This window comes from Cloeon dipterum, chromosome 1 (assembly GCF_949628265.1).
Source record: "Cloeon dipterum chromosome 1, ieCloDipt1.1, whole genome shotgun sequence".
In the NCBI taxonomy this organism is placed as follows: domain Eukaryota; kingdom Metazoa; phylum Arthropoda; class Insecta; order Ephemeroptera; family Baetidae; genus Cloeon; species Cloeon dipterum.
The window spans coordinates 39,701,073-39,715,750 of record NC_088786.1 but is presented as its reverse complement, the minus strand read 5'-3'; the positions used below and the strand labels follow the sequence as shown (position 1 = coordinate 39,715,750).

The window sequence follows — 14,678 nt, the reverse complement described above, 5'->3', positions numbered from 1 at the left end:
ACATACCGATCAAAATTTGGGCGGCTTAGATCTCAGATGTCTACTTTTGACATAATATATAATATAATTATGTGGATGTACACCATTTTCCCGCTGTTGCATTGAAGCGCATTCATTATGTCCCGACTCCCGACGCGTAAAAAATAATTACAAATAATGAGATTGAGAATATTCTTTAAGTATCTTGATTTCGCGCCAGTCAAAACGCACTGAACGCTGATTGGTTGCCTCCAAAAGCATGATAGAGGAAAGATAAGGAGTTAATACCATAACTTGGATTTTGAAGTTCTTAAGTCGAAATCTAAATTTATTTTAGATAATTATTAATTCAAAAGAGAAAAGAAATAAAAACGTAAACAAATGAACATTAAAAAACTTGAAAAAACATATAAACTAGCAGAAATTTTCCTTCTCCTTGTCGCACACACCACTGCGAACGTGGGCGGAGTAACGAAGGTGTTGCTTCTAAACACGGTAAACACATGTGTTCACAGGAAGATGCAAGCAGCAAAAGTTCCGCTTGAAAAAATTCGCTTGCTTTTTCCGAGCCGACCCAATCAGGAACTGGGCATAGCAATTTAACGGTGAAAACCATTTGGGTGGAGACATGGAGAGACATACCAGGACAAGAAGCTTAAGGAGTCGAGAGGTGCAGTCGCCAAGAGTCGGAAAAGCAAAACCTGCCATTCAAAAGCCGCTGTGCAGACTGTGCGAGTGTCCGACGTCGGACGGCCACGTCCTCGCGTCGCAGGTGGACAGATTCAAACTGAGGAAATGGGCCATGGAGGTCATGAACCTGACGGAAGAAGACGAAAACCTGCCGGAGGTGGTCGAAGAAGACGCTTTGATCTGCTACTTTTGCATCTGGCAGGCAGAGTAAAAGTTTTTTCACCATCTATAAAATTATTTTGATTATGACGCGTTTTTTTAAGGTTTGGGGATGAGTCTGGAGACGAGGCTGTTGCTTGGTGGCCGAAAAACCTTAATTTGGAAGAAAACGCCAAGGTGCTTCGCGAGAATTATTCAGGTAGGGAATTTTTAATTAAAATTTCATCATGGTGGTAACTTTTCTCCAAATTTGACAGTTGGAGAAGTTGAACAGTGTTGGGTGCAGTTGGAAGTGGTTGATCTGACCAAATACGAAAGGGAAATCCCTAAAAAGAGTGGAGCGTGTCTTTACTGCTGCAAGAGATTCAACGTTCTTAGGCAGCACATCAGAATGATGCACAAAGAAGCCATCAAATGCGGAATTAAGGGCTGCACGACTTACTTTCAAACCGAGGAGGAAAAAGAGCGGCATATGCAGAAGGATTTTCACGAGAAACAGATCAAACCATGCGAGAGCAGGAAAATTCGTTGCAAATATTGTGTAATCATCAAATTGTATTCCAAAGTAAAATCGTGGAGGGAGCACATGAGACGCAAGCATCCAAAACTGGTGGCGTGCACGCAATACGGCTGCAAAGGGTATTTCAAATCAAAGCCTGAAATGATTCTCCATGTCAACTCATTCCACAAACGTGGCAAAAATCAAGATCTTTTCGAGTGCGAGCATTGCGAGTACTTCACAAAGTGGAAACACTTGATGGTGCTACACCAACAGGCGAAGCACATTCCAAAGAAGTTCAAATGCGACAGTTGCGATGTCAAATTCGGCTCGAAAGGGTCATTTGGAAAGCACATCAAACAATATCATAAATTCGACAAGTGCAAATCTTGTGGCAAGGACGTGGCTCTCGGACTCAAGAGACGCCACAGAAGAGGCCATCTGTTTGCTCCAAATGCAAACTCAAATTCACGTGCTCTGGTTTGTATCAACTGCATATGAAGAGCTGCAAACAAGCCGCCTATAGTTGCGAGGAGTGTGGAGAATCGTTCACCTTGATTAGGAAGTTGAATCGCCACGTGGGAAAATTTCACCCCAAAACCCTGAGTTTTCGCTGCGACCATTGCGACTATTCCACATATGAAAGGAGCCACATGGTGAGGCACATGGAATACAGACATTTACCAAAGACGGTTAAGTGTGCGGATTGCAACAAATTGTTTGGCTCGGAATCCATTCTCAAGATTCACAAGGGTAGATCGCACAAATACGTTCGTTGCTTAGAATGTGATAACGAGATGAGCCGTCAAGCCATGTATGAACATCGGACCATCAAGACTTGCCGCTACTGCAAGCGCAAATTCAAGTGCTCAGGACTTCTTAAAAAGCATGTCTGTCAGCATAATTTTCATTGTGACAAGTGCCCGAAAATTTATAGGAAAAAGAACCAACTGTACGTTCATATTGTCAAGAAGCACATTGACGAGTCAATAAAATGAATAGCGGCATTCTAAAAAATTGTTGCCTTTTGAATTAAAGAAACCTTCCAGTATATGTTAATTGCTTTTAAAAATATTTGTGAAATTTAACTATTTTTTATCTAAAAAAAATGTTCGATTCAATTGACTTGAAATATATATAGCTTGACTCAAAATTTCTTTTCACTTGAAATTCAGTCTAAAAATTAGGAACAAGCATAATTTCCAGGTTATGCAGTTTCTATTTTTGAGAAACTCTACCCGCACAGAAAATTATATTCCAAAAATATCCGGAATAATCTTGGGCTATTCGATTTTTATCCGAAAAGATTAATCCGAAAAATTAATCCAAGATTATTCCACGATTATTCCAGGTTAGCCACAGATTATTTAAAGTTCACCCTAAAAATTAATCATCAGGAATATCCCTAGAATATTCCTGGCGGTGAAAATTGTATTAACCATGCATAAATATTCCAGGAATATTCTTTTGTATCATTCCAGGGTTAACCCAAAAAATTAATCTTATTAAATGTTCCAGAAATATTCTTTTGGATCATTCAAGGGTTAACCTAAAAAATTAACCAAATGAATATTCCAGGAATATTTCTTCAAGATGCCCACTAGAATAATTAACTACTTCCCCAGATTTTTCGAGCGGTTCTTAATTATTAAAAATTAAATACATGCATTCCACGTTTTTATAGATTTATCAAACTTGTACGCGCAAAAAATATTCTCGCAAATATTTATTTATAATTTTTTGATGTTGTATTTAATTAAAATATTACGACCAAACAATTTTTTGATTATTTAACTAAAATTTATGAAGCCCCAGAGTCAAAAGTTGAAACTTTGCTTTAAATTCATTTAAATGAACTTATTTACTATCACTAAAGCCAAATAAATTTTCCTAATTAAATTTAACGACAAACGGGCAAATCTTTAAACACAGATCTGGTCTTGACGAAGGACAAAAAAGGGTTAAAAGGACGATTTTATTCTGCGCGCGGTAGCGGCGGCTGCACAAGCATGCACGCGCTTGCATGGAATGCCTTCTGCCTGACTGTGTTATGGAGCGGGGGAGGGGGCGACGGGCAGCAGGACAGACAGGCAAGAACAAGCAGGCGACTTCCACTTCCATAATTCCTGCTTCGCTCTCTTCCCTACTTCCCTAGTCTAACGAAAGAGTCAAGCGCAAGCGAGTCGTCAACGGCCGTTCAAAGTTTAAGTTCAAAGTGTTTTAACGGTTTTAACGGACATCGGACATCGCTAGACGCCAAAAGTGATAGTGAAGGACAATCGGACAGCCGGCGGTTCGGACGGATTGCCTGGATCGGCTAGACAAGGACGCGTCGGACGCTTATTTGCCAACGGCTGCCGCGATCCTCAGTTTTGAGTTAGGCCTCAAGATAAACGATACCGGCGTGTTAGAAAATTTTGTACATGGAAAAATTTCAGTTTCTGCCGGACTTCATTGTCACATCTCGCCAGTTCTTATGAGAATCCAACATAAAAGTATTATGGGAGTCTTGCAGGAACTGGCGAGTTGTGTAGCCCGGCGGAAACTTTAATTTTTCCATAATTTTTCGTAATATGTATGTAATTGTTTGGATAAAAATAAATTATGCTATATTTTAAGTAATAAAGAATAAAGTTTTTGCTATTTAAATCAACAATCCTAAATAAAAGCAAAAAAATAAAAATAAAATAAATAATATTCCAGGGTTATTCTCTAGGAACAATCTAGGGTTAACTTAAAAAAATAATCCAGGGATAACTTATGTCACGCTTAAAGTTGTTCAAAGAATAATCGAAAGGTTAACCAAAATATTGTTCCAAGAATAACCCAGGGTTAATCCAAGAGGCAGAAAATAATTCTTCTCCAAGAATATTCCTGGGTTATTCCAGGAATATTTTTTCTGATTAACCAAAAAGGTTAACCTTGAACAAGAAAAAGCGTGACATTAGTTAACTTTCGGACATAAAAAAGTCATTCCTGGCGGTTAATCTTTGGTGAAGATGGTATAGCCCAGGGTTAACTTTGGAACATATTTTTCTGTGCGGGTAAGAGGCCTGTTGATCAAAATTGGTCTCATTTCCCTAAAAGTACGATTTATTTTTCAACCATGCAAATTTTTCCTCTAAATTCACACAAGGATCGTAAAGAGAAGGATACAAATCAATAGAAAAATTAGTTAATTTTATTCTAGAAATTTGGCAACATGTTAAATTGAAAAGTTCCGCTACCCTGTTTTATTTTTCGTTCTGTTGATTTCCACTGGTCAGAAGTCAGAAGGGAAGATGGCTTTGAAATTGAGGCTTTTTGCTTAAACAAACTTTATATTTGTTTCTGTACACGCCCATTTTGAAGCTGCGCAGTATGTTAATAAGATCGCTTCTTCGTCTCACATGACGTCTTAAACTCATTACTGCGCAAGTTTGACCCAAATCACAACCCTCTGCGCGGTCGTAATTTCCACCGGGGTGGCCGTGTTTCGATCTGTGTTGGTTTCCGCCGGTCAGAAGTCAAGATGGCGTCAAAATAATGAAGACCAATCAGGAATCAGTCTAGCGGCCAATCAGAAGCGTCAAATAAGAGGCATGCCGATTCCCGCGCATTTTGTTCCATTCCCATTTACCTGATGGGTCATCTATCTGTCAATTTGCCAGCAATTACTGGGCAAATTTCACGATAAATTTGCCAAGGTTATTTCATTTTGAGTTTTAAATGTTCCCGCCGTAATATTCGAGACTCCATATAATCAGCTGTCGTCTGTTCCCGCCCCCGGTGTTTTGAGCTGAGTTTTTGCTTAATTTCGCAAATATACGGGAAAAGATAGGGACGTTGATCCGCGCAGGGTGAACGCGCGTTGCATGAGCCAATCACCGTCGAGGATTTTGTGAACCCACGCTACACGTTATAAATAAATATACATGGAAAAATTTCAGTTTCTGCCGGACTTCATTGTCACATCTCGCCAGTTCTTATGAGAATCCAACATAAATGTAATATGGGAGTCTCACAGGAACTGGCGAGTTGTGTAGCCCGGCGGAAACTGTAATTTTTCCATAATTTTTCGTAATATGTATGTAATTGTTTGGATAAAAATAAATTATGCTATATTTTAAGTAATAAAGAATAAAGTTTTTGTAATTTAAATCAACAATCCTAAATAAAAGCAAAAAATAAAAATAAAATAATAAATAATATTCCAGGGTTATTCTCTATGAACAATCTAGGGTTAACTTTAAAAAATAATCCAGGGATAGCTTATGTCATGCTTAAAGTTGCTCAAAGAATAATCGAAAGGTTAACCAAAATATTGTTCCAAGAATAACCCAGGGTTAATCCAAGAGGCAGAAAATAATTCTTCTCCAAGGATATTCCTGGGTTATTCCAGGAATATTTTTTCTGATTAACCAAAAAGGTTAACCTTGAACAAGAAAAAGCGTGACATTAGTTAACTTTGGGACATAAAAAAGTCATTCCTGGCGGTTAACCTTTGGTGAAGTTGGTATAGCCTAGGGTTAACTTTGGAACATATTTTTCTGTGCGGGGAATTGATTTTTACCCTTTCTGTCAACAAGAAAATTCACGTTTGGTTTTTTTAAAGTTGCGCAATTTTAATGGAACCAGGCAAGATGTGTCTAATACATATAAGAATTTCGGTTTTCAGTTGATTCACTTTTTGCAATCGAATTTCAAAAATTTCATAGCTCAGTTTGGTCCGAAAATGTAAACTCTAAATTAAGGCCTTTATTTTCTAAGGAGACACGCAGATTTCATACAAAAAATTAATTAATTTAAAATTTGTAGTTTATGAGTAAAGCACGAAACGCATCTCTTGCAGTTTTTACCAGGATATTCAACAATTATATTCTAAAAATATTAAGCACCAATTTTTTGCTTTAAAAACCTTTAACAGTTTCAGGTTTTTCTGCACTGTTCCAAAAATCAAACTTTATTGCCTCAAAATATAAGTCAGAAATTTTGTAAAAATACAAATGAGACCGCCAGTCAAAAGCGTTGAACCACGCTCGCGCTGAACGCTGATTGGTTGCCGCCAAAAAAGACCGATAGAGGTAAGATAAGGAGTTTATAGAACAAACCAAATTTTTAAGTTTCAGAGTACAAAAACAAGTTTATTCTAAAAAATTATTAAACTTAAAGAGCAATTTTTAAAAAAAAATTAAGCAAAATATATTAAAAAACGAGGAAAAAAGAGATAGTATTTACTAATTTTCTCCTCCTTGTCGCACACACTACTGTGAACGTGGGCGGTGTCGTTTTTTATACACAAGTCTCTCGTCCGCGCTAACCAATTCCATTTTGAGAAATAAAAACCAAACAACTCCAATTTAGAAGCACAATTCACTGTCTTTGTCTTTCACCTTGACCAGCAAAAATATAACAAAGCATTTTTTTATTTGTATAAAAATAATGCTAAAGAAAGAATTCCGTTGGGCTAGACTTGAAATATTTAAATGGATTTTCCTGATTCCCCCTAACAAATAATTGCAAAGGCAAAAGGGATGTCAATAATGGTTATTTGCAACGCTTTCCAGCAGCTTTTATGGAAAATTCGTTTCGATGTGGATGGGAACGATGAAGGGAAAGAAAATGCCTGAAGCCAACCATTCAACTATAAACGAGAGAATATTCGAGAAACATTTATCCACGCTTTGATGGAGACTATAGAGAAGCGGCTCATTGTCAGCCGACAACGCATTGTCCGATCACGAAAAATAGGCGCAGGAATTCCGAAGAATAACAACAGCGTGGGTGGTAAATTGGGAGAGCGTCGCATCGACGTAGGGGGATACTGAAAGGAGCATTCATTCTCCTGTAAAAGCAAGCATCAGGCTCGTCGCAGTCGTGTTTTCGCCCTCGCTCGCTCTCTACGTGTGTGATCTCGCACCCTCTGCAACACAAGCGGTAAGAATATTTTTAGAACTGGTATTTCAGTTCATTTCCGAAATATATGAGGTGATTTTCAAAGTACAAATAGTAAGCCGTGCTCCGATTTGAAAATTGGCTAGAGAACGTATATGGTTGGCAGAGAAAGCTTTTTAGAGAAAAGCGGAGACGGGAAAGCGTAAAATAAAATAAATAATGCTGCGGATAGCTAATAAGTCCATGAGATGGTTTGAAACGTGACCCGACCCACACTCCGACTATTAACAATTAGAGTGTGTCCTTCTTATTATAAATATATAACAAAAATTTTGAATTCAAAACTGTAACAAAACAGGGCAGGAAACGTATAGCAAAACACTATGTGCTTAAATTGCACCATCCGAAATGGTCTGAAACGCGGTTTCGGACCGGTTTCACCCTTCAGGCTAGAAACGGCGTTTAACACGATGAGCTGGTTGCATAACCCTCTTAATTCAAAGCGGGTTGCATACATTTATTATTATTATTGCTTTACTAGAAAAGGTGATTTATCAAAATGATAGCTGCACGTATTGATGGGATGATTATTATTTATTTCAATTGACCAGTTGCATACACCCTTAGTTATTGAAGCCGCCAACAGATGGCGCAACCAAAGACTTTCTTAAAAAATTTGTTTTAAGTGGTTTTAAGGCACTTCCGCTGCGATTTCAGACTCAATCTAGCTACTGTGCATTCTTTAATTAATTTGCTAATTTTTGACGTGCTGAAAACCAAAATCGGTTCAGCCATTCGCCGTAGAAACGTTGGAAAATATTTTTTTATTTCAAAAATAGTTTTTCACGATTCTACGGCGATTGACTGAACCGATTTTGGTTTTCAGCACGTCAAAAAATAGCAAATTAATTAAAGAATGCACAGTAGCTAGATTGAGTCTAAAATCGCAGCGGAAGTGCCTTAAAATCGAAAGTCTACGGTGGCGCCATCTGTTAATTGGCGGCTTCGAACACTTAGGGTTTATGCATCTGGTGAATTAGCCACAACTACAGTTCAGTTTTCACGCGCTCGTCGTTGAGTGGTTTCAAATTTCTTCCAGGCTGTTATGGCTCTCTGCAACTCAGCTTTCCCTGATCTACCATTGACGCTACAATAGCCTATCACGAACGCTGAAAAAAAATAATTGCATTTTAATATAAAGTTTCGCTAGAAATAAATTTTTAAAAATTAAAAATTAAAACTTATTCTGCTTTCAAGAGAGGTTAACGCAATATAATTAACAATTTATCGTCAAAATTTTAGTACAAAAATTAAATGTGCATTAGTTTATTTTCTTGCGAAATTCTTCACAAGGAAAAAAGCTCACCTACTTTTATAGTTTTTGAGTCGTTTGGGCAGGTTGTTGAAAAAGTAAGTTGGTATATTTTCTCAGGGTTGTACTCCTTTACGTCAATGAGTAGCAACCTGGAAGTAACAGAGGAAATATAAATCATGGACACAAATAATATCAAAATAATTTTATAAATTAATCAGAAAATATGTAAAAATTTATTTTATGGAAAAAAATGTTCTCTATCTAAAAATCTCTATTGAATTATGAATTTTCCAGTAAATTGGCATCAAATGATCAAATGCTTGGTTGATTTTCCACTCCGGCCAGACTAAAGGTTTGCGGGGCAACCTTGGCTGATTGCTGGTGTGCGACCCCTTTTTATCAAACAATGGTTTTGTGCGCATATATCATTAGCCAGCAGCCTTCCAACTGAGAGATTTTAGCGCCGGGTTAATATTTTAGCAAAATTGCGTGCTGCGCGCAGCCCGGGTGACGAAAAATAACCCGTTTTGCCGGCACTCTTGGTGGTGCAGGATGTGCGATTCTGACAGTGCAATTCAAAACACGGAGGTTTTTTACCTTCTCGTCAGGGTAGGGTCCCAGGGTCGGCCGGTCAGGGTTCAGATAAGAGCGTAGCTGGGTCTCTGCTGCCGGGCCGCGGTGGCTCCGATGTGCAACCCGGCGCGGGTGCGATCAGCGGCAAAACGAAATTTTCTTTCTTCTCCTTTCTGTTCAGGACAAAGCTCAAAATAATTTTTAAGTGCGATTGGTGAAAAGTTCTTACCTTGAAGAGAAGCCTGGCGTTGTATGCTCTTCCGCGGAACCATTTTTGCGCGCTAAAACTGACCCGGCAAAACGCGGGAGGCTGTCGGTCGGCTTATTCGATACACACTTCGTGCAACTCAATGAAAGAAACTGACTTGAATGGTGTTGTTGCACATGGCCGGCCGGTACATCCCTGACAAAATTTTTATTCCCTCAAACACCCCTCGATGAGGTGAGTGCCCGCTCTTAGGCCGATTTGCCTGCAACCACAATGCGCCACAGCGCCAGATGCGCGGCGAAACAGCCTTTTGTTGTCACCCGCTGCGATGCAGGCGAGCGGGCCAAGAGCCGCGCGAAGGACACGAAGTGACAAAAGAGCATCTCTCCCTTCTCGAGCCAGCACTGCTTGCTATTCGAGTTAAATTTTATCTCAAAATCAACTATTCTCAGAGTGGTTAATTAAAATTGAATTTAAATTTGACTAGTAGAACTGTTCCGATAAAATGCCAAAATATTAAAAAATAAGGGTGTAACGAGTAATTGTATATCACTCGTTTAATTTCTTGTATGATTGATATGTTTCGCCATCTGAGGGATATGTTTGGAAATATTTGTAATTCACTATTAGAATGTTTGTGAGCCGGCAAGAGCGAATGCTCAAGCCTGGCATTGGGAGTGCGTGTCTGGCCGAGTGCAGCACGTAGCTCGTTGAAGGTGGAATGGCCACGACGGGCCATGTCCACAAATGACGCACGCTTTGATGCGGATCTGCGTACCTTTGTAATTTGAACTGATGTTCAAATTAATTTTTGCAACCTGGCCGATAGGCTGTAGCGTGGACATGGACCAGCTACTACTGTTAATTAAGGACGAATCATTAGGATGTTTAATGCTCGGATCGGATCTGTACGAAGATGAGATTAGCTCCATTGAAGATCGTCGATTGAAGACCAATTTGTATATTTGTTGAGTATGATTGTGAATTACTAACCATGAGCTGAAATTTATAATTTAATTGCCACACGTCACTTAGAATTAAATCTGACGGTCTTTATAATTGTTTTAAACAAAACATTCAGTCTATTTCTTCTCTCGCCCCAAAGAAACTTCTATTCATTAGAAGGGCATAGAATTTGTCAAGAGGGCAGCGGCTGACCTTGACCTTGGAGGTGGATGAAAATATTATTAGTCGTTTCCAAATTGGAATTGAAACTCAAATTGACTAAAATGGTGTTAATCCAATAGCTTATTGCAAAGATATTAAGCCTGACAGCTTTTCATGTTCGTCCCATTTTCTTTTTAATTATTTTTTAGTTGAATAGCATAAGGATTGGGAAAACAACCCTTGAATTTTGTTCCCACATATTCGTGCTGTTCGCAAAATTTTGTATGCTTTATTGAATCTACTAAAACAGCCAATAACTTCACCTCAAAAAATTAAATTCAAAATAATTAAAAAGTTTGAACTTTTTTCGATAAAATCGATACGAACTTTTTGATATAAATCTTGTGTGAAAAAATAACCTAAATCAATATGATAGAGAACGAGGAACTTGGGCAAAAGTGATATTTTGAATAAAACCAATTCTCTCGTGCAAGCCGCGTTGCTCTCACTCAAGAACAGACACAGATTTTTTCTTCAAAATCTAAAAATTGGTAACTCCGGTGCTAATCAACGTAGACCCTTCGAATTTGAAACATTTTATTTCATTTTATATTCTTAACGTTTTAAGTTATTTTCATCATTTAGCTAAATCCAACAGGAGCGAAGATAATAATAAAAAAAGTCAATTTTACAATTATTTTAAGAAAAAGTCAATCCAAATAAATGGACCAAGAGTGGCTTGACAACACTACACGTTAACTTAAATTGTTACAATTTTTGTGTGAATGAAGCAATATTTTTCTTCAAATATTTCAAATTATAATGAATTATTCAAACTTTGAATTCCGATTTTGATAAGTACCAAGCGCAATAAATAATATTTCAAATTCACCTTTAATTTAGTTAAATGATACACTTATTTTTAAGGTTCAAACCTTTTAATTGCGAGCTTCTTTTTCTAAATTATAAGTAAATTTTTAGTGTCTATTTGCCGCGCCTGGCTGTACGTTTCACGAGAATAAGAGGTTGCCGCGCGCGCGTGCAACGAAGGAAATTTTTTAAATTAAATAATCAAACCGATTTCGGTAAATCTGGCATTTCAAATAACAATCAAGATTGTATTATTGAAGGGATTAATTGCCTGCTGCTATTTATTTCCATGCAGATTGCCAGCAAATTGAACGCTAGAAATGCCGTTCGTAAAATTAATTCAGGCATGCTGGAAAGGTGCACAGCAACAAAAAAGCAAGTCGTAATTTTTGAAAATTTCACTTACGAAAGCATTAGTGCGGTTTTGAAGCTAATTCAGAATTTTCCTTTAGAAAATAAAATTTTGTCTTAACGCAACTCGGCTCCTACTAAATTCTCATAAATTGAGTTGAAACACTCAAATTTAATCAACGAAGAAAATCGTCTTACTTCCTCATCAACAAATTAAATTTATTCCTAATTGCTCAAATATCTTAAACTATAAATAGAAACAATATTCAAAATTAGATTACGAGTATTAGAATTAATCGTATATAATATTTTTTAATCAATCGTAAAAAATCACTCATTGCCAGAGTGTGTAAAATCCTTAACTTGGAGTTTTGGTCGACTTGATTTTTGTTTCTTTAAGTCTCTTTTGTTGCGAGGAGGCTATTTGACCCTGTTCCCTCGCCTGGCATCCCGCTGTTACCCACGCTTTGTTCATGTAGCGCGAACGAATGTATTGTGCCGGCTGGAGAAACCAACCTCGCTGCCCCGTAATATTAAAAAGAGAGATCGAAGCGACGGACGGCAACACTAACGCATCCTACAGGCCATAATTTCGAACCATCTTACAAATTTAACACTTCATTGACACCCTCTTACTGACTGGCAATATAGGCATATCTGTGGCGCAACAATGCAACGCAGGTTGCATAGTTCCGGGTTTGTTTCTGTCTTTAAAATTTAAATCATTTTAATCTATTTGTATTAATACATATATAATTTAACTGAATTCCTTTAAATGAAATTAAAGTAAAACATTCTTGGTGTGTGTATATATTTATAATAGTAAATTAAAAACAGTAAAATTAAATAAATATTAAACTATTAATTAAATTTAATTATCAAATTTATATAGATAAACTTTTTAATGTAATAATGTATTTTATAGAATAAAAATTTCGATACCAAAATTAAAATATAATCATTAAATCAGCATTTAAACAAATACTGCAGGTGTGTGTTTGCCATATATATATATATATATATATATATATATATATATATATATATATATATATATATATATATATATGCATATTTTGATTTATTAAAACAATTCATAATGCGCGTGAAGTGCTAGATTAGCATATATCATTTACACACTGCGCGCTGAGCCGTGTGGTATGTGTGTATTAGACTCTCCCATCCAGTTTGCTTAATACTAAATTTTATCCAATTCTTAAATCCAGTTTAGAGGGTTTTAACCAATTGTTATCCTTTTTGTATAAATCCCGTTTAGAGAAAAATCGGGGATCCGTTTAGATCTGGCGTTTAGAGCAGTATAAATCCATATTTTAGGACGTTTTACAGGTTTATTCCCATATTACATCAAATTTAATCCCACTTTTACAGGAAAAAGTTTTGGTAGGGAAAATAAATATCAGATTAATAAGTGTATTTTTCTGTTTATTGCAATCAACATGTTGAATCTCCTGCTATAACTAATTATTTGATTTTTTTCAGTTTCCTCTGTGTGTGCTCTGCTTTAAAATTCTGCAAGATGTCTACCAAAGTATGTCAATATTAAACCCCCTTTTGGCTTCATTTTGATAAGTGCATTTTTTTTGTTAAAATTTCCAGTTGCGAGAAATTATTAAAAATCATCAAGTTCGTGTCTCTAGTGAAGCCATTAGATGTTTCGAGGACATAGTCAAGGACTCGGATCCAAGCAAGCTCGCGTGTTGTGGCAAGACGACGGCGCTCAAACTGTTGGCCTATGTCATCCAAGATGAAAACATGGCAAAGCAAAGTTTCAGGTCCAGCGACGAAGGTTGCACGCGTCCTGATTTAAAAGCCTTGAATTGCATTCAAGGTGAATTATTTTCCTTTTTTTCAATTTACTTTGTTTAATAATTTTTATTGTTTTAGAAATTATGAACTCAACGCCTGAGTTTGGAAAAGTTGACGTTTGTGACGTATTTCAAGAACGTGGAGATTTACTACGCGCAAATAAGAAAAGCCTTTCCCTTAAACGAAAAAGGATCGTAACCTACAAGGCGGGAGCAGTGGCCACAAAAAAACGCCAGGCAAACAGCGTTGAAAAAAATGATGCAAAGAAAAGGTAAGACATATAAAGCTTCAATTCAATACATATCTCGTATAAAAATCTATCACGCGGTGTGTGTGAATTTTTAAGAAAAATTCCTGAAATGCGATCAAAATCTTTGAATAAGTAAAAAATGCTTCTATTTTTTTTTAAATAAATGGTATGCCAAGAAAGTTGTTGAATTTTTTTCACTATAATTCAGTGATTCACAATTAAAGTTAAAAGTTCCAATTTCCGTCAGGTGTCCTGGCAGGAAAGCCTCATCAAGTTTGGTTCAACCTGCAGTTGCTCATCAAGACTCGTGTGTCGCACAAGAACTCAGTGAATTTCTGGTGATAAACAGAGTTGCACCGAGCGATTCCAACAATGAAGGGCACGGTTGTGTTGCTGAGAACATTCGAATTGTTACCGGGGAGAGATCCGAGAGCAACGTTCAATACCTAAGCATGCCCGACCTTTTTTCCGATTAAACGCTCACTCCGACAGTCTCACTTCACGCGCCTTGTGTAAACTTCACAAACTTAGGATCAGGTTTTGAAAATCTAACCGTGTTAGTGGATTAAGTACAAAACTCTTGGAACTAAACTAAGCAAGAGTTTAAGTGAACAAAGAATCGTGTGTTGGTACTTCGCTGAAATTACATCAAAACGTTTGGCAAAGCCCGGAAGCGATAGACCAGCAAGACTGACAAGAAGGAAAAGAGGAAGAGCAAGAAGATGTCATCTGCATTTTCAGGTTCTGCAGCAGGACCACTCAAACTTATTTAACTAAGGCGAGAGTAGAGCTTTTCTCTCCTCTCTCCTTAAATAGCGTCTATGACGATGTTTCTAAGCACACCGTCGGTAATTCAGTCGGATTATGGTTGAATGTCACGAGTCACGATAATGATTTCTTCATAAATACTGAAAAACCGTGCATGCTTATTTTCCAACCGAGTATGAGAGCTGATCTATCTCTAGAAATTGTGTGC

General features: G+C 37.2%; 1 protein-coding gene across 1 annotated transcript; it reads left to right on the top strand.

Annotated features, from left to right (window-relative positions):
- The first annotated feature begins 1,055 nt into the window (after positions 1 to 1,055).
- LOC135942985 (transcriptional repressor CTCFL-like) lies at positions 1,056 to 14,044 on the top strand. Its single transcript, XM_065489370.1, has 4 exons — positions 1,056 to 1,061; positions 1,115 to 1,807; positions 13,243 to 13,474; positions 13,950 to 14,044. Exons 1-4 carry the CDS (start codon positions 1,056 to 1,058, stop codon positions 14,042 to 14,044), a joined length of 1,026 nt encoding a protein of 341 aa, XP_065345442.1.
- Positions 14,045 to 14,678: the final 634 nt, after the last annotated feature.

Bases quoted from the DNA above. Each gene is read 5' to 3' on its own strand.
- LOC135942985 (XM_065489370.1), top strand. The intron at 1,808-13,242 runs GTTTGTATCAAC...TAAAATTTCCAG, and splicing joins ACTCAAATTCACGTGCTCTG to TTGCGAGAAATTATTAAAAA. The intron at 13,475-13,949 runs GTGAATTATTTT...AATTTCCGTCAG, and splicing joins AGCCTTGAATTGCATTCAAG to GTGTCCTGGCAGGAAAGCCT.